The following is an 18,907-nucleotide window of genomic DNA, read 5'->3' as shown; positions in this document are numbered from 1 at the left end:
CGGCCTAGTTAGGTTGCGGCGCGGGCGGCTGGCGGAGCAGGTCCCGTTGTGCTGCGGCTCCGCGCGGCCTGCAGTCCCGGGTCTGCACCCCGCGCCGCCCGCCCGCCCGCCCGCCATGGAGTCCGGTCTCGACGGCCCCACTGCGCCCGGTCCCGCCGCCATCCGCGAGGGCTGGTTCCGCGAGACATGCAGCCTGTGGCCCGGCCAGGCCCTGTCGCTGCAGGTGGAGCAGCTGCTCCACCACCAGCGCTCTCGGTACCAGGACATCCTCGTCTTCCGCAGGTACCGCCCGGCCCGCGCCCCCTGACCCCGCGGGCCGCGCCCTCCCCGGCTGGACCCCGCACGCCGCTCTCCGCACGCTTCCGCGGCACAGCTGTCACCGGTTCCCGCGAACCAGGCCCGGCAAACATTGGGGCCGAGCCGCCTGCACCCCGCGCCGTGGGCTGGGCCGCAGTGTGCGCCGCGCTCCACGTGTCAGTCCTGGACACGTCAGCCGGAGACCCCGGGCCCCACCCCGGTTCCCGCCACGTGTCACCCCGTCTCCCCATCCCGGGCGGGGCACGGTGTGTCCCCCCCACTCCGAAGGACCCAGGTCCCCTACTGTCACTCCGCAGCAAGACCTACGGCAACGTGCTGGTGCTAGATGGCGTCATCCAGTGCACGGAGCGGGACGAGTTCTCCTACCAAGAGATGATCGCCAACCTGCCGCTGTGCAGCCACCCCAATCCCCGCAAGGTACCGCGCACCCGCCAGGCTCAGCCAGGTGACTGCCAGAGCTGGCAGGGACTTGGGGCGAGGGTCGACCCTGGCGGAGCCGTCCCAACCAGGGGAGGCCTGACAGCCTCTCCTCGGCCAGGCCGGAAGCCCAGCAGCCCGGGGAGGGGCTCCCAGGAAGAGGGAACCCAGGCTAGGTCTTTACTCTGAGAGACGAGAACGAAGTAAGCAGGCCGGAAGCTGGGGATGGGAGACAGCATCGCCCCAGGTGGCTCCTAGGGAGGGATCTGCTCGCGGCAGGCAGGACCTGCACCTGACTGTCCCCACCTCAGGTGCTGATCATCGGCGGTGGAGACGGGGGTGTCTTGCGTGAGGTGGTGAAGCACCCCTCGGTGGAGTCTGTGGTCCAGTGCGAAATTGATGAGGTGAGTGCCAGGCCTGTGGCCCTGCTGCCAAGGGCTGGGCACAGCCCAGCCCAGCCCTGCCCTGCCCTGCCCTGCCCTATCCTGCCCTGTCCTGCCTGTCCCGTGCACCTGAGGCAAGCTGCTTGACTCTCCTGGGTGTCTGTCTGCTCATCTGAAAAACCAGTGCTGAAGCCCAGTGAGGTGGTACAGGCCTATAATCTCAGCACTCTGGGAGGCTGAGGCAGGAAGATCAAAAATTCAAGCCCAGTCTGGTTTTATTAAGGTATTACCTGAAAACTTAAAAAAAGGGGGGGATAGAGGAGTGGCCAGGGAGGTGTACAAAGGCTCTGGGTGCAGTCTGCAGTTTTCCAAAGAAAAAACAGCGTTGGGAGAGTCCAGCAGGACAGCAGGATGGTGGAAGGCCCAGCATGCATGTAATGCAGGTGGGCACTGGTCCTGGTAAGAAAAAGCGACTAGCTTTAAGCTCCAGGGAGGGTTTAGGGACATTTCCAACTGCTAAAATATCTACCTTTACACTAAGATAGTTTTCTCCCCAGTAAGTGGGAGTTAAGGCCCAAGGATGCAGTTCAGGGGGAAGCCCTGAGTTTACTTTTTGAGACAAGATCTCACCAAATCACTTAGTTATCTGGGCTGAGCTCAAACTTGTGCTGCTGCCTCATCCTCCAAGGGACCTGGAATTGCAGGCGTTGGCCCCACACCTATCTCACCTAAGCATTTTTAGGGCGTGTTTACTGTGGCAGGTGTTGGTCAAGGGACTGGGGGTTACGGGGGCAGACAGATCCATCTGCCCTTGGAGGAGATGATCCAAATTTGAGGACATAATCACAAGGTGACTCAGGAAGGCTTGAGAGGAGCAGCAGACTTTCAAGGACGAGGCAGGCGGCACAGGACGCAGACTGCTCGCCTGTCCTGCGCAAGGCCCTGGCTTCCATTCCCGCCACCCCGGGAAGAGTGGAGGGAAGGGGCACAGGCCCCAGGAGAGACCCTGACCCTCATGGTCCAGCCTCGTCCTCCGTGCCCTCCCCAGGACGTCATCCAAGTCTCTAAGAAGTTCCTGCCAAGCATGGCCGTCGGCTACTCCAGCCCGAAGCTGACCTTGCATGTGGGCGACGGCTTCGAGTTCATGAAACAGAACCGGGACGCCTTCGACATCATCATCACGGACTCCTCGGACCCCGTGGGTGAGCGGGGGCTGCCTGCCTCCCTGGGCCTGCTCTCCGGGGCAGAGGAAGGGGGCCCCCAACCCAGAGCTGCGCCCCCGCCTCCAGCAAGACTCGGGACAGAAGGGTCCATACCAGGCCACAGCCCCGAGTCCACAGATGGGAGTGTGGTGTGGTGGTGGACACCTGTGTCCCTCTGCTCGGGAGGCTGAGGCAGGCATGTCGCTGTGAGTTGGAGGCCAGTCTGGGCTACAGAACTAGACCCTGTCTCAAAAACAGCAGAGGGGAAAAAGAAAATCAGCGTGGGTGCCCAGGAGCATGGTGCGGTCGTGGCCTTTGGAGCCTGTTTGCCTTCTCTCCCTGTGTGCTCTGCTCCCACCAGCCAGCATGGGCATGCAGCGGGGTGGGGTGGGGATGGCCGGGGCTTGGCAGCCGTGTGTCCGTGTAGGGGCGATGCTGGTCCCTGAGGTCCCCGCCGGGACGCGTTCATCATCCCCTCCCTGCAGGCCCTGCCGAGAGCCTCTTCAAGGAGTCCTATTACCAGCTCATGAAGACGGCGCTGAAGGAGGACGGCGTCCTCTGCTGCCAGGGTGAGCACCGGGCGGGCGGGCGGGCGGGCAGGTGACCGGCCCGAAGCTGAGGCTCATGTGCTGCCACCGCCCGCCCGCCCGCCCCCAGGTGAGTGCCAGTGGCTGCACCTGGACCTCATCAAGTCGATGCGGCAGTTCTGCCGGTCCTTGTTCCCCGTGGTGAGCTACGCCTACTGCACCATCCCCACCTACCCCAGCGGCCAGATCGGCTTCATGCTGTGCAGCAAGAACCCGGTGAGCTGGGTGCTGCCAGGGGGCAGGGCACGGCGGGCACGGACGGCCCTGCCTGATGCCACCCCGTCCCGGGTCCCCAGAACACCAACTTCCGGGAGCCCGTCCAGCAGCTGACGCAGGCGCAGGTGGAGCAGCGGCAGCTGAGGTACTACAACGCCGAGGTGCACCGCGCCGCCTTCGTGCTGCCCGAGTTCGCCCGCAAGGTGTGTGGCGGCCCCGGGGCTCCCCTGCCAGCTCGGCCCCCAGGGGCCGGAGCGTCCTCCTCACCGCCCTCCTGTCCCGCCAGGCCCTGAACGATGCAAGCTGAGCCCTGGTGCCGCACCGTGCCACTGTCCGAGACCTCGGGCTGGACCGGGGAGCCTCAGGGGATGGCGGGCCCCCAGCCAGGACCGACCCCTTCAGCTCTCACCGCCGGCCGTGTGTGACAGGCCCCAGGATGCCGCCTGCCAGCCCTGCTGGGCGGCTCTGCGTGTGCCCCACACCCAACCGTACCAGCTCTGTACAGCACCGTCTGCCCCTCACCCCTCAGCAAACACGTATTTATAACAAAGCTCACCATCGTGTCCTCTGGCCTTCGCTGGTCCCAGCAGGAGCCACCTGAGCCATCACCAGGGTGTAGGGTGTGAGGGTCTGCATGGCCCCCCCTCCTGCCCCACTGGGCCAGCCCTGGACCTTGGGCCCAGAGGGACACAGCAGTCACCTTAATCTGTCCTGAGAACCAAGTGGCCACTCACCCCTGGTGCCCTCAGGCCAGGGCAGTGTTGCAGGGCCCATTGAGGCTGAGAAGTGAGCCCTTACACAGCATCCGGGGGGCCATGGTGTGGCCAGAGCCCTGTCCCTGGGGCCTGCTGGAGTGTGGCTGGAGCTTGGGAGGCAGTGGGCTCTGCTGAGTCCAGACAGAGGCACGCACGCACGCGCATCATGTCCCCTGGAGTTGCTGAGAGCTCAGGCCTGCAGCCAGCTCTGTGCTCCGGGCTCAGGGCTGTTCCCTCTCCAAGGTGCTGAACCTGCAGCCTCACCACTCCAGGTGTCTCCCAGGTGTCTCCCGCCCTGTCCCTGGACCTTGCACACTGGCTCAGTGTTGTACCCTGGCCCAGCGCAGATGGGAGGGAAGGGCTCCAGCTACGCCTGGCTCAGGACCACAGGAAGCCCCTCGAACTCTCAGACTTGGGCTGGTTCTGGGCCTCCAGGAGCAGTGAGAGGGGAGGCCAGGTGCAGCTGCTGGCCCTCTGCTCATTGCTGCCCAGGTACCTCAGCCCTTTGTCCCTGGCCACAGGGACAAAGAGCTCGGCCAGTCCCTCTGAGGGCAGCCTTGGCAGTAGGTGGCAGGCTGGGATCTGCACTTCAGCAGGTCCTAAAGCTGCCTGGCTGCAGGGCCTGGCCCCTGCGCACAGGGAGTCTCGGGATGCCCCTTGTCTCAGTCCAACAGTGCCATGTGCTGCAGGTGTGAACCTTGGTTCCGTCTCCCCAGCCACTGAGGAAGGTGCTGTTATCACCGTGTAGGTGATGCCTGCCTGCCCAGCCATGCAACCCTTCTGAGGCTGCCCTTCTAGGGTCCCCACCCCGGGGCTGCCACGGCTCCCAGTCCTGGCATCACCCTGGGCACAGCCAGCAGAAGGGTGCACAGTGGGTTCCCAGTCAGGGGTCACCTCAGAAGGTAGAGGCAGCCTGGGGGCCTTGGGCTGGCTCTGCCCCCCACTCACTCTGACCTGGGCCACTCGGCTCTGCCCAGCAGCCCATCTTCCAGGCAGGAACAGTGAGCCTTCCCAGAAAGCTTTGGCTAGAGACATGGCAAGGTCATCGTGGGAGCGTGGTCCTGGGCCCCTGTCCTGATGGCCATGGTGCAGATGTGACCTGGTCCACTGACACAGAAGCAGCTTTGTGCGTGGGAGTGTGTGCGCACCATAGCAAAACTCGGGGCTTCTGCACAGCTCTGTCCAGCCCTGCTGCATTTCCACCTCAAGGTGGCGTCTTGGTAAATCCCCAGGCTGAGCCAGCTGGGCATCCTAGCACTCCGGGATGCTGAGGCAGGAGCATCATTGCAAGCTGGCTACGAAGTGAGCTTAAGGCCACCCTGAACTGCTGGCCTTGAAATGTCTATCCTCAAGAAAAAAAAGGCTGGGGGCTTAGCTCAGTGGCATAAGCACCTGCGTGGTAAGTGTGCAGGTGTGAGTTCCGTCCCCAGCACACAAAAAATACCCATCCTTTGCCTCACCTTGCTGAGTACTTTTGCACAGAGATCTCCGGCCCGGCCGCTGAGGCTCAGCCTCTGCATCCTGTGCCTGTCCTGTGCCCTTCTCTGCCCGTAAACATGTTTCCCAGGGTCCCGTGAGCTGTCCTAGCGAGCGCTCAGGCCCCAGGAGGGGACAGGAAGTCCTGGTTTGCAGCCTGTGGGAGGGAGCTGACTCTGCAATCCCAGTTCCTTGGGAGGCTGAGGCAGCAGGAGGATCACAAGCTCAAACCCAGCCTGAGTATTCGCCGACACTGTCAGAATGTTGAGAAGCTCTGGGAACTGCTCAGTGCAGAGGCCCCAGGTTCAACACCACCGCCACCACCCTGGCAAAAATGAGCGGAGGGGGCATTGTGGCGCTTGCCTCTCAGCCACATGACTCGGGCCAGCTGTGGAGTCTGACCTGCCTCCCGGGCAGAGGGTTCAGGATTTGGTCGGCAGTTGCTCTGCTGGTGTCTGCCCGCTCCAGCCACCTGCGCTGAGGTCACACATCCTGAGGGGCTGCATCTGTCCCTATTGTGCCCTTTCTGCCAGAAAGTGAGGGTTTAGCTCCACCCCCATCCTGCACCCCTCGCCCACCCGTGAGCAAGTCCGGCTCTGCTGGTGACTTGGTTCACACTGTCATGCTGCATGGCCACGGCCACTTGTGTCCGCTGCCCAGCGGCCGCCTTCCAGGATTCAGTCCTGGCTTGGAGTGTTCGTCGTTTCATCTTCCTAGCTTTCAATAAATTAATCACAGATTATACCCGAACTCTTCACCAGCTCTCTGAAGCCTATTTTATTTAACTTTACTATTTTGAGGCAGGATGTCACTGCAGCCCAGGGTGGCCTCCAACTCTGAGCCTCCCGCCTCAGTCTCCTGAGCGCTGGGATCACAGGCTTCACCTGGCCTGATGCTTCTCCGTGAACCTCTGCTCAGCAAGCGGGTGACCTGTCCAGGACGCTGTGCTGCCCGGCTGAGCGGGAGCCAGGTCTTCCCTTCTTGCTTCCCTTCTCTGGGTGTAGTGAGGACCACAACAGCTGCTCTAAGACAGGGAGGTAGCTTTTGTGTGTTTAATTTTCTGGAGTGGGGCAGCCTCGCTGTGCAGTTTACCCTGCCACAGGACCTCTCCATGATGTAAGGGACACAGTGGGGCTCCTAACCTGCTACGTGTCCCAGACACCAAATCTGTGTTCCCCATGATTGAAAAATGAACCGTAAGGAACAGCGGTGGTCCAGACAGGAAACTTTATAGAGAAAGACCCTGAGAGACGGGAGGGAATCCAGTGGTTGCCATGGTCCCCACTTAGAAGTTCTACAGAGCAAAACCACAAGGTGGGTACAAAATCACGAGTGGGTACAAGGCAGGGCAAAGCTGTGACCAGCCAGTAAGACCAGCAGTGCTTAGGTCATGTTGCAAGTGTGCAGAGAAAGAACCAGGACCGTTTTTGGAAGAGATGTGCCAGGAGGTCCTGGTCACGCAACCTGGGTGACTGATGTCCGGCTAGATTTATTAGGCCAGCTGATGACAATTGCAGTATATTGCCTGTCCCTGAGGAGGCAGGGAGGCCTGGTCGTCCCGCCCTGGTCTTGAGGCCTGGCCCTCAATAGCTGAGCCTCCAGCCATCGTTGCAATGTGCTGTGTTCTCATCTTCTGCACTGACTCCCTTGAGGGCCCACCCCTGTCTGACTGCCTGTAATATCTTTTCCTAATTTAGCTGTCTTTAACAACCACACCTAGCAAAAGTAAGGTTTCTAAAATCTGTCATGTGTGCCAGGCATGGTGGTGCATGCCTATAATCCCGGGACTCAGGAAGCTGAGGCAGGAGGGTCCCCAAGAATTCTAGGCCAGCTGGGCTCCGTAGCAAGACCCTGTCTCAAAACCAAAGAAGGGTTCTTACACACGATTGCCTAACAGCGACTGTCACAAACCCTCTGCCAAAACCACAAGTCGAATATGGGGCCACCGCAAGTTTACACAGAAAGCACTCAGCGCAGGATATCCGGCCAGAAGCCAACTCTCCAGCTCACGCTGACGCCATGCTTATTAATCACTGTGGCCGGGGATTGCTGTTTCCGAGGATCTGACGTAACTGTCCTCACTATTGTCTCTAAAACTTCCACTTGTCAGGCTTCCTCAGAGGCATCCAGTGTTTGCTGGACCAACCCTTGAACACGCTCTGATTTTTTCCCAGTGCTGGGGATGGAACCCAGGCCCTCGGGTGTGCAAGTTGGGCGCTCGCCACTGAGCCGCACTGCCACCCCTGAAGGCCTGTCTTTATTTAGGTTCACGTGTCCTTTTCTCTTGTTATCTGTCTTCTGGAAAATTTCTTCAGTTGTACCTCTCAAACATTTTTTAGACTTCATGTTTAACATATTCAGTTTTTGAGACTTTTTTGCTGTTCTCTAAGTGCTTCCCCACCCCCACCCCCACCCCCGTCAAGGTCTTGGTATGAGTTTGAACTTGTGATCTCCCTGCCTCAGCCTCCCAAAGTGCTGAGAGACAGGAGAGCATCAAAATCCTCAGTTTGAATAGTTTTTTTTTTTTTTTTTTTTTGTCTGTTTTGTTTTTATCGGTACCAGGGATCGAACTCACGACTGCCTGCTTGCAAGGCAGGTGCTTATACCGGTGAGCTAAATCCCTCAGCAGCATAAGCTGCCTGCCTTGCAAGCAGGCAGTCATGAGTTCGATCCCCGGTACCGATAAAAACGAAAAAGACAAAAATAATAATAATAATAATAATAATATCCTGGCCAGGCGTGGTGGCTCACACCTGTAATCCCAGCACTTGGGAGGCTGAGACAGGAGGATCATTACAAGTTCAAGACCAGCCTGGGCTACAAAGTGAGTTCAAGGCCAGCCTGTACTGCAAAAGCAAAACTATGTCTCAAAAAGACAATAAATAATAATAATAATAATAATACCCTGCTCTTCTTGTTTTTGTGCTAAGGATTACACCCAGGGCTTTATGCAAGCTCTCTATTACTACACTGCATCCCAAACCCCTTTAAATGCTGTTTATTTATTGTAGTTTTTTGAAATAGGATCTGGCTGGCTATATAGTGCAGGCTGCCTTCAAACTCATGGCAATCCTCCTGCCTCAGCCTCCTGAGTGCTGGGATTACAGAAAAAAATGTCTTTTGAGGCTGGACTCAGGGTGCATTGCTGCAGTCCCAACACTGTGGGAGGCCGATGCAGGAGGGTAACAAGTTTAAACCCAACCCAGGCAATGCAGTGACTTAGTGATACCTTGTCTCAAAAATCAGTCAAGCTGGGTGTGGTGCCACCTGCCCATAATCCCACTTGGGAGATTGAAGTGAAGGAACTGCATGCGTTTGTGGCCAACCTGGACTACCTAGTGAGTTCAAAGCCTGCCTGAACTCCATAGCAAGACCCTGTCTCAAAAAAAAAGTATAATCAGGGTGGGGATTTGGCCAGCACCTGCCTGGCAAGCGCACGGGTCATGAGTTCAATCCCTAGCGCCAAAAGGAACAAATCAGTCAATCAATCAATAAAAGGGTTTGTGGTCAGGAATTTAGCTCAGTGGCACAGTGCCTGCCTGGTACCTGCCTGTGAGGTCCTGAGTTCAATACCCAGGGCCAAAAGAATGGTTTGGGATGAGGCTCAGTGCAAAGCTCTGGGTTCAAACCCCAGCAACTTACCCTCCCCCCAATGTTTTTTGACACAGAGTTGCTCCCTTCTGCAGGTTGAACTCAGACCTGGGACGCTCTGCCTGCCTCAGCCTCCAGGGCAGAGCGCTCTTGGGGGTGGAGGCAGTGCCCGGCTCTGCACCACACTTTCCTCGGAAGGCATGAGTGACTTTTCAGTTTGACTTTGGACACTCTCTCGGGAGAAAGGGGCTGCTGGGGCCGGAACCCAAGGCCTTGGATGCGCCAGGCAGTGTGTTACGCAGCGTGATGACTTAGTGAAGCCCAGAGGTGGCTCAGTATGAGGCCCTGGATTCAGCCAGCACCCAAAACTGAGCTAAAGCCGCAGAGCTGGCGGGTGGGTGCCAGGAGCCGGGCAGGGAGGCAGCTGGGCTCTCAGCAACGCCCCTGTCCCCAGCAGGGCCTGGGAGCCTCTGTTTTATGTTTTATATAAGACATCTCCAAGGAAGACATCTCCAAGCTGCAGGAAGGAGGGGTGGTCTGTTCCTTAACCACTTCCAGAAGGACCTAGTGCCACCAGTGCCTGGTTCCCTTCCAGGAAGGGAAGGGAACTGCTGGCCAGGGGATCGTTATTCCCACCTACCCATCCGTCCTTCCCATCCATCCCAGCATTCGGGAGGCTGAGGCAGGAGGATCACCTCAACTTCAAGACCAGCCTGGACTACATAGCAAGATCCTCTCTCCAGGCAACGGACAGTCGCTCTCGCTGCCGTCCATCCTCACAGCCGCCTGCGTTCTCTTCCTAGGCCCTGGGGAGTTGGGGTGATGGAGAGGAGACCCCGACTGGTACTGGCTACATCTCCGCCAGGAGCCCTTGCTGTCCACCTCACCGAGGGACCCAGCTCCCTCTGACCTCGCAGGCCACTTTAGGGGAGGAAGCTCGAAGAGCAGGGCAGCACAGGCACATCCAGGCGCGTCCCCAGACTGTCCCCACGCTGCTGCCACTCCTGGTCCTGGAGTGACCTGGCCCTGCCCGGAAGTGGGCCAGGAGGAAGTCACGGGGTCCGTTCCCAGAACCAGGGGGCAGGGCCAGGGCTGGACAAACAGAGCAAAGGTGAGGAGCCACTTCAGAGTCACAAGGCCCTCTGGACGGCTCGCCATGGGGCAGGTGGCAGCGCCCACCGTGTCACCCCTCGGGCTGCTCGTCCCCCTGGGGCTGCTGTGGGGCTCGGCAGCGGCTGCCTCCATGGGCCCCAAGTGGCCTGAGCCCCTGTTTGGGCGCCTGGCGTCCCCTGGCTTCCCGGGTGAGTACGCAGACCACCAGGAGCGCCACTGGGCCCTGGCCGCGCCCCCCGGCTACCGCCTGCGCCTCTACTTTACCCACTTCGATCTGGAGCTGTCCTACCTGTGCGAGTACGACTACGTCCAGGTGCCACCTCTGCCGGACTCTAGGGGCCGGGGAGGGGTGGGGGGTCCTCCCAATCCTCCTGGGCTGGGGACATCCCATCCGGACGGGCCTGGGCCCTGCCTTCCCCCCGTGACCTCCGACCCCACAGCTGAGCTCGGGGACCAAGGTGCTGGCCACACTGTGTGGGCACCAGAGCACGGACACCGAGCGGGCACCCGGCAATGACACCTTCTACTCACCGGGCCCCAGCCTGGACATCACCTTCCGCTCCGACTACTCCAACGAGAAGCCGTTCAAGGGCTTCGAAGCCTTCTATGCAGCCGAAGGTGAGCCGCACCGTCTGCAGCTGGGTGGCTCCCTGGCCACCACATGCTCGGTCCCCCACCTCTGGAGATTCAGGCCTAAGGCCACGGCCCGGCACCATGGGACAAGGCGAGGTCCCCAGCCTGAGCTCTGCCCAGGCCTGACCGGGGCAGCAGGCTCTCTTTCTGTTGCTTATCCTGCTCTGCAAAGTCCTGCTCTGCAGCCCTGGAGAGCCTCAGTTCAAGACCCTCCTGCCTCAGCCTCCCGAGTGGTGGGCTAAGAGCCACGCAGCACCTTGCTCGGCTCCTTCACCGGCTGGTGGTTTCAGGAAGGGCAGTCGGTCTCTCATTGGTTTAAAAAAGGTGCTTGTACCAGGTGTGGCGGTGCACGCCTGTAATTCCAGCACGCAGGAGGCTGCGGCAGGAGGATTTTAAATTCTAGGCCGGTGTTCCCTACACAGGGAGACCATGCCTAAAAAACAAAGGCAAACAGAGGAGTGCTTCTGTCTCTGGATCCCAGGACCAGGGGGCTCGGCCCAGCACCACTGAGACCATAGGGCCCCAGAGTCCCAGGCCAGGCCAGCTTCTGTCCAGCCCCTTCCTCCTGACTCCCTGCCCACTTCTCTCCCAGACATCGACGAATGCCAGGTGTCCCCAGAGGAGTCACCGCCCTGCGACCACTACTGTCACAACTACCTGGGTGGCTTCTACTGCTCCTGCCGGGCAGGCTACGTCCTACACCAGAATAAGCGCACCTGCTCAGGTGAGGGGGACCCACCTGCCCCCACCCAGGGAACACAGGGGGAGGCTGTGCTCGGAGCCACCTGCCCCGGCCTCAGGACACTGGCCCCTCACTGCAGCCCCACCAGGCGCCTGGACTGCCCGTGTCCCAGGGAACTGGCCCTGACCTGTGTCCCTGCTTGGTGTCCCCTGACCCCTATCTCTTCCAGAGCAGAGCCCCTGATCTGCCTGACTCCAGCTTGCCCTGGCCCAAGGGTCAGAAGCCAGGGCCACCGCGGGCTGCAACTGAGTCAGGAGAGACCCTGGCTGCCCATGGGGTCCCCCCACTGTCCTGCCTCCACCCACCAATAAACCTGGCCCGGCACCACGCCTGTTGTCTCTATGGGAGGTCGGGGAAGACTCAGAGGACCCCAGCTCCTTCTCTCAGCAGCCTGAGGGTCCCCCGCCCCCCTTGAGATGGGGCTCACATGGGACCTAGTGCTCCTGCGCCCTGCTGGTCCCCAAAGACTGAGCTCTGCGCACTCTTGGAGCAGCTCGGTTCAGAGCTGGCTGGGGCCGAGAGACCTGGCAGGTGTCACCCTGATGGACTCTGGGCTCCCCACTGCACAGGGGCCACTCCCTGGGCACCGCAGGACCTCGCAGCCTGCAGGCCTCGGCTGCCACACTCACCCCCTCACCTTGCGGGTGGAACCCAGCTTCCTACTGCTGTGCCAAGCCCATCCCCAGGAAGAGCCCCAGAGGCCCTGGTAGACAGCACCCCAGGAACCCAAGGACACCCCTTATCCATGCAGCAACAGGAATCACTGGGGCGGGCTGGAGCAGAAAGGACCCTGGGCCCCAGGAGCCACCTCCTCCCTTTCCCAAACCCCCGGGGGTCATGGGGACCCTGCTCCTCCTCCTGTGTGAGTTCACCTGGCAGGCCCTCCCTCCCACCTCCCTTCACCTCTGGACTGCCACAGACGCAGGGTGTCCCTGTCCTCCACTCTGCTGGTGGCAGAGACCCTGGGGAGCTATTTTTTTTTCCTTTATTGTGACGCTGAGAATCAAGCCCCAGCCTTGTGCATGTAAAGCATGAGCTCCACCTCTGAGCTGTGTCCCCGGCCAGAAACCTTTATGTCCAGCGCCTCCCTCCCTTTAGCCAAAGCCCCCAAGCAAGAGGACCCGACCCTCTCAGTCCCTCAGCCCTTGGTGGGCAGTGGGGCTGTATCAAAGGCTCGGGGGCTGACTGCATGGCAGGTCAGGACACAGGTACCCCCAGGATGTCCTGCCCACAAGCCCCGGTCCCCAGCAGCAGCCCCCTGCTGCTTACAGAGAAGGTGACAGGTGGGAGTGAGCCCCACCATCCTGTCCTCCTCCCGCCAGCCCTGTGCTCGGACCAGGTCTTCACTGCGCGGTCGGGGGAGTTCAGCAGCCCCGAATACCCAGGACCCTACCCCAAGCTCTCCAGCTGCACTTACCACATCCGCCTGGAGGAGGGGTTCAGTGTCGTCCTGGACTTCGTGGGACCCTTCGATGTAGAGTGGCACCCCGAAACCCAGTGTCCCTATGACTCCCTCCAGGTATGGCGCTGGCTCTGTCCTCTCGTCTCGCAGCACCCTACGGGGCCCCTCAGCCTCTCTGCGAGGTCCCCACCAGGTTCCACATGGAGACAGGGGCCGCCGAGGGGCTCCCTCTCACCCAGCCCGGGCCTGGCAGCGCGTGCTAGAGCTTTGGGCCCTCGGGGTTCAGATCCAAACAGGCACAGGGAAGTCTGGCCCACTGTGTGGGGAGACGGCACCCCGCAGGATCGAAACAAAGAGCAACACGGTGAATGTCACTTTTGTCACGGATGACTCAGGGGACAACACAGGCTGGAAGATCCACTACACTAGCACAGGTGAGCACAGACGCGGGAAGGAGCCTCTGCCTCTCCCGCAGTGCCCAGGAGATGGAGACATCCATCCACCACCACCCACCGGTCCACGCACCCCTTCTCCGTCAGCTCATCCCTCCACCCATCCGTCCATCCGTCCATCCATCCATCCACCGCCCATCTTCCCTTCCCATGGAGGCGTAACAGGGATGTGAAACACTGAAGCCACCGTCCCCACGGCCTGTGCCCCCAGTCCAGCGGGGGGGGGGAGTTACCACACCACAGCCACCTCTGTGGCAAGCACAGCCTGTGGGGAGCTGGTGCCCCGAAGCTGGATCTAGAGGACGAGCAGGTGTGGAGCAGGGAAGGGTGTTCCAGACTGAGGGAAGAGCCCTGCATGAGCTCAGAGGCGTCACTGTTCGGGGAGTCCAGGTGCAGGGGGCTGGTACAGCAGGTCAGGGGCTCTGTGTGGGACTCACAAATTCCCTCTCAGGCTGCTCCCCACCCTGGCCTTGGTTCCGTCCTCTGGGGCCCCCACAAAACTCCCACCAAGGCTGTGCCTGCAAGTTGCTTCCCCACCCCAGGGGAGAAAGATGTGGGGTGACTCACGGGAAGGGGCCAGAGCAGAAGTGTCTCCCCAGAGGCCTGCACACTGTGGGGGCGCTGGTGAGGGGAAGCTGCAGGCTCCCAGGGTCTGTCTGGATCTTCAGTTTCCTGCGTCTGGACCTGGGCATCTCCCTGTGCCACGCGGTGTCCGGCAAGGCGCTGGGAAGCGTCACTGCCGTCCCTCACTCCGTCCTCAGCCCAGCACGGCCTGGGGCTTCTTTTTCTCATGCTGGGGATCGAACCCAGGGCCTCGAGCTCTGCCACTCAGCCACGCAGCTACGCCCTCTGACTGCAAGACCTGTGCCTCTCCCGCGTCTCCCTCTTTCCCTTGAAGCCTCGCTCTGGCTTTCAGGCCTTGTACCTTCCAGCAAACCTGCCTTTTGCAGCTGCCCGCATCTGAGTCCCAGCCGAAGCAGCTGAGGTTAACCTGCCTTCCGGGTTAGCAACGCCACTGCACTTGTGCAAGGGTCTCTTCTCCTAGTGTTTCATTCACAAACCAAGAACTTCAGATTTGCCAGCCCAGCCCTGGCTGCCCCGGGCTACGTCCAAACCAAAAGGCCTGCTTTGCTCTCCGCAGCGCAGCCGTGTCCCAACCCGATGGCGCCACCTAACGGCCGCATTTCGCCCGTGCAAGACGAGTACGTCTTCCGGGACAGCTTCTCCGTGGTCTGCGAGGTCGGCTACGAGCTTCTACACGTGAGTGACCACGGAACAAATGGCGCAGAGTCGTGTTCCTGTGCAGAGTTTCTGCTGGACGGGGTGGGGGGAGGCACGGTGCTTCTCGCCAGACTTTCAATGGTAAAAAGCAAAGAAATAAGGAAAGATCGGTTCTGTTTTAAAAAAATTGTAAAGCAAGACTCTGATGCTGGTTCCAGAGCCCAGGACCTCGGTGCACTAGTGTAGGCATGCTCGGTACCAGCGCGCTCCAGCGCAGGCCCCGGGCCCTTTTTATTTCTTGTCGTCGTGTTGTAGAAGTCGGTATGATTAAAACGGGCAACTTTTCCGTCTGTTCACGCGTTCCAGCAGCTGAAACAGAAAGGCAGGTTCCAGCACAGTACCCTCTTCAGCGAGCTTGGAGAGCACCTTGGGTTCAATTACAGGCCTCCCCCTGGTCACCTGGTGCCCTTCCCCCAAACAGCTCCTGGGCTCACAAAAACTGAGATGGCCTTGGGAAAGAGTGTGTTCTGCAAAGTTATAAATAGTGATCGCTGTTGAGGGAGAGGGAGGATAATTTTAAAAATGCTTAGCACGTTGCTTCGGGGGCACAGGTAAGAGATTAACGTGTCCTCTTTATGTTGTTCAAAATTGTCACTGAATCCCAGAGGTAAAAAGTAATAACATTGAAGTGATAGCTGGCTATGCAGTCCGCAGACCTGTGGAGGGTCAAGAACAGGAAAATAATTTCCCACCTTGCAAACTTTTTGGCCAGGCTCTCGACCGTAACTCCTTCCATTGCAAATGTGCTCAGATTCTCAAGTTAAAAAAAAAAAATCTTGATTCCTTTTAAAGCATAAATCTAATGCCGCCATCATATTCTTTCATTTTTTAATGTTTGAATTTAGAAAAAGAAACACTTTCAGGAAGTGAGAATAGTTTCTCTGTAGCAGGGCATGGCAGTGCATGCATCCAGTCCCAGCACTCTGGGGGGCTGAAACAAGAGGATCTTGAGTTCAAGTCCAGCTTGGGCAAGTCAGTGACTGAGCAAGACCCTGTCTCAAAATAGTAATAATAATAGTACTAAGGTCTTACCACCAGGATCAGAAAAAATTTTCCTATAAATCACTATTAGCAAAAAAACTGATGAAGACATGGGAAATGCTCACGGAGCATTTTTGGTGGCTTCCTCTGGCTCAGGGCCCTGGCCACAGAGAAGCAGGCTGATGCAGCACGGCTTCTACCAAACCTACCCCGCACCCTCTGCACTCTATAAAGAACGAGCGGGGCACAGGCAGGAACCCTGAAACCTGACATGTTCCTGGGTCACGGTGAAAAGCAGCAAAATTGCTGCCAAGAGCAGTTTTGATCCCGAAAGTGCCAGGGCGCTTTGCCAGCTGACCTACGTAACGGGTGGCCCAAACCAGCTGGGCTTCGGGCAGCAAACGGGCCGATATCGCTCTGCACCGGGCTGGCTGGGGCGTGTCCAGGTCCTGGCTTCCTGAGTGCCCGCAGACACAGAGGCTAGTTGGTGGCCGTCACCCTCTTTGGGACCCACGTGTAGCAGTGCCACGGGAAGCGCGGTGGGAGCCCGGTTCTGGAGAGGGACTTGATGGAACGAGTTAACTTTCTGAATCCGTTTAGGGCTCCCGGCCCCTGAAATCCTTTGCTGCGGTCTGCCAAAAGGACGGCTCCTGGGACCGACCAGTGCCGGAGTGCAGCAGTACGGCCGGCCCGCGGTGACCACTCCCTCGCTGCTGCCACCCTGGCGCTTCTGTCGCTGCCTGGCCCCCCTCTGCCCCTGCCCCCAAGCGGCTCCATTTACCAGGGCTGGAAGTCCCATGTGCTCTCTTCCTCCACATCTCAGCGTCCTCGGGGCAGAGTAGAGCCAAGCTCCCCGGGAAAGCAGGAGTGTGCGCTGGAAATCTTTTCCACCCACACAAGTAGTCTCCTTGGAAAAGATGGAAAACAGGGCTTGGTGTGATGGCACGACTCTGATGCCAGCCCTCAGGAGGCTGAGGCAGGAAAATAGCCCTGAGCTCGAGGTCAGAACGAACAGGACCCTGTCTCAAAAAAAAAAAAAAAAAAAAAAGGCAAACATACATTTTAATTGTCACCTCGCCACCCTAGGAGAGTGCAGTCACCACCACTGCTTTGGTGTGTATCCCTCCGTGAGACACTGTGTGTGCGAGCGTGGGCATGTGCCACGTTGCGAGGGTGGCTTGTGCTGAGTGTGTAAGCGCCACACACATACACCTCTGCACGAACCAGGTTAGTGGCAGGAACGACCACGTTGTGAACTAAGGATCGTGTGCATTATTTAAAGAATCAAGCCGGGCCTTGCCGACCTGGTAGACCTTATCTCAAACTTTACAGGACACTTTTTTTTTTTTTAAAAAGGGGCTGCGGGGTAGCTCAGTGGTAAAGCAGCCCGGGGTTCCATCCCTAGTACCACAAGCAAGCGGACGGGTTACACCCTGCTTGCCCGGCCCCACCCCCAGCCGTGGCAGCCTGTGGCTATGCATGCTCGCCTGACTTCATGATGCACAGGCTGTGCAGGGCTTTTCCCTGGCAAGTTCCTAGTGGAATTTTCTTTGCTTAGGCTTTGTAAGTTTTCACTCCGCCGATGAGACTAATTCCTTTAGTCATGGAACAGTAAAGGCTGGTGATGGAGCATGCTGGTAATCCTGGCTACCTGGGAGGCTGAAGCAAGAGGATCCCAAGTTCATTGTCACCCTGGGCAAGTTATTGTCTAAAGATAAAAAGGCCCACTTGTGGATGTAGGTTAGGGCTCCCCGGGCCCAAGTCCCAGCACTAGAAAAGCAAGAGTACAGTGAGTCTCTGACTTTGAACAAGTTCTGTTCCTGGAGAACAGTCGTAAGTCAGCTTGGTTTGTAACCCCGACAGCGAGCGTCTCCCCCACATCGCTGCTGCCGAGTGCACAGCCGCACACTGCTGACAGTGGCCAGCAGACACGTGAGCTATTTCTGCAACTTGTTTGCTTCTATGTGTGTTCGTAACGCGAGGCCCGTTCATCTCTGTGGAAGCTCGCAACTCGGTAACATTCCTGTCAGGGACTTACTGTAAGCAGGAGCGGGCGCCCACACAGTGCAGGACCTGTGACGGGGAACCCCAATTCTCCAGTTTCAGCTGTGCACCTGTGACAGACACCCCTCCTGCATTGTCTGGCAGTTCTGGCAAGAAGGCAGGCTGGGGGAGGCGAGCTCCCCCAGGGCCAGGCACTGCACCGGGTTTCTGAGACCACCTAAGGAAAACCCACAGCAGTCGGGCTTGGTGGTGCACGCTTGCATTCCAGCACTCAGGAGGCTGGGGCAGGAGGCTCGCTGCAATGAACGCAGGGCCAGCTTGGGTTACACAGCAAGATCCCTCTCAAAACCCAGCCAGCCAGCCAGCCCGTGCTTGCCTGTGTTGAAGACCGCTTTCCTGCCAGGAACTATTTCACGCGAGCCGAGTTCCAGTCCAGACCCCTGCTAGGGAGGTGCAATCAACACACTCCCTCTGCTTCGGCTCTCTGAAGGCCCCACTCAGGAAAAGGACTTCAGGAACAGAGTCCTCCAGCCCAGCTCCCGTGGAGCCAGACCTGCTTTCTTCTGCGTGGCGGCTCCACTGCACAGCCTTCGAGGGTTCCCCTTTTCCTATCAGTAGCAAAGAACGGCAGCCTGCAGTGTGTAGCGGCCTGGACCCTTTTAGCTCCGTGAGCGCTAAGAACTGCACGGGGTCCTCTGGCTCCCAGAGCTGACCTCGAGGCCTTCACACTTGCTGCATCTCCAGCTAGTTCTTTTGAGAACAGGCCGTACTCCTGCCTCAGCCTCCCAGTGTGCTGGGACTTAAGCACCCTATCTTTCAAATTCTGCCCCCTCCTTCGGGAGAACATCCTACCCTTTTCCTCGGGGGACGCCCACTTGTCACCAGCCATCTAGTGGAATGAGGATGGGCAAGGCCCTTTAATCACACCAAAATGATCGCCACCTCCTGCCTAGAGGTGAAATGAACGTCCGGTGTGCAGGAGAACCAGGATGAGGCTCGGCTGTGCCGCTCGGTCGCTGCTCGCTGCTCTGCAGTGCGGGGTGGGGGCCGGGGCCTCGTGCATGCTGGCAGCCCAGGGTGAGCCCCACAGGGACGAAGCGACCCTCCCTCGCCCCCCCTTTCCTGTCTAGTTGTTGACTGTGGCCCTCCTGACGATCTACCCAACGGCCAAGTGGAGTACATCACAGGCCCCGACGTGACCACCTACACGGCGGTGATCCAGTACGGCTGCAGAGCCCCCTTCTACACCCTGAGAGGCAGTGACGGTGAGCAAGTGAGCAGGGCTTTAACACGGGGCCGGTGACGCCTGCACACTGAGCCTTTGGGGCCTGAAAATAAACACTTCTGCCTACAC

The 18,907-nt window shown here is 59.2% G+C and overlaps 2 protein-coding genes across 6 annotated transcripts in view; both read left to right on the top strand.

Annotated features, from left to right (window-relative positions):
* Nucleotides 1–15: 15 nt before the first annotated feature.
* On the top strand, nt 16–3,678 carry Srm (spermidine synthase). Its single transcript, XM_003471205.5, has 8 exons — nt 16–282; nt 615–735; nt 1,047–1,139; nt 2,167–2,320; nt 2,806–2,889; nt 2,978–3,123; nt 3,204–3,326; nt 3,410–3,678. Exons 1-8 carry the CDS (start codon nt 116–118, stop codon nt 3,428–3,430), a joined length of 909 nt encoding a protein of 302 aa, XP_003471253.2. The 5' UTR covers nt 16–115; the 3' UTR covers nt 3,431–3,678.
* A 6,360-nt stretch (nt 3,679–10,038) lies between these two features.
* Nucleotides 10,039–18,907, top strand: part of Masp2 (MBL associated serine protease 2) — an 11,627-nt gene continuing 2,758 nt past the window's right edge. Inside the window, exons 1-8 of one of the 5 annotated variants that reach the window (XM_003471207.5) lie at nt 10,039–10,371; nt 10,499–10,676; nt 11,284–11,415; nt 12,756–12,952; nt 13,122–13,269; nt 14,429–14,547; nt 16,150–16,228; nt 18,684–18,818. In XM_003471207.5, coding sequence (XP_003471255.2) covers nt 10,102–10,371; nt 10,499–10,676; nt 11,284–11,415; nt 12,756–12,952; nt 13,122–13,269; nt 14,429–14,547; nt 16,150–16,228; nt 18,684–18,818 — 1,258 coding nt within the window. In that variant the 5' untranslated portion in view covers nt 10,039–10,101. Of the gene's footprint in view, nt 10,372–10,498; nt 10,677–11,283; nt 11,416–11,602; nt 11,761–12,755; nt 13,270–14,428; nt 14,548–16,149; nt 16,229–18,683; nt 18,819–18,907 lie in introns of those variants that run through there. The other 4 variants (XR_010042927.1, XR_010042926.1, XM_013153886.2 and 1 more) reach the window with 4 other exon arrangements.

The sequence above is a fragment of the Cavia porcellus genome, unplaced genomic scaffold (assembly GCF_034190915.1).
Source record: "Cavia porcellus strain 051 isolate PalLab524CR breed Dunkin Hartley unplaced genomic scaffold, mCavPor4.1 scaffold_25, whole genome shotgun sequence".
Lineage (NCBI taxonomy): Eukaryota > Metazoa > Chordata > Mammalia > Rodentia > Caviidae > Cavia > Cavia porcellus.
The sequence above is the reverse complement of the archived record's forward strand: the minus strand, read 5'-3'. Positions and strand labels throughout refer to the sequence as shown.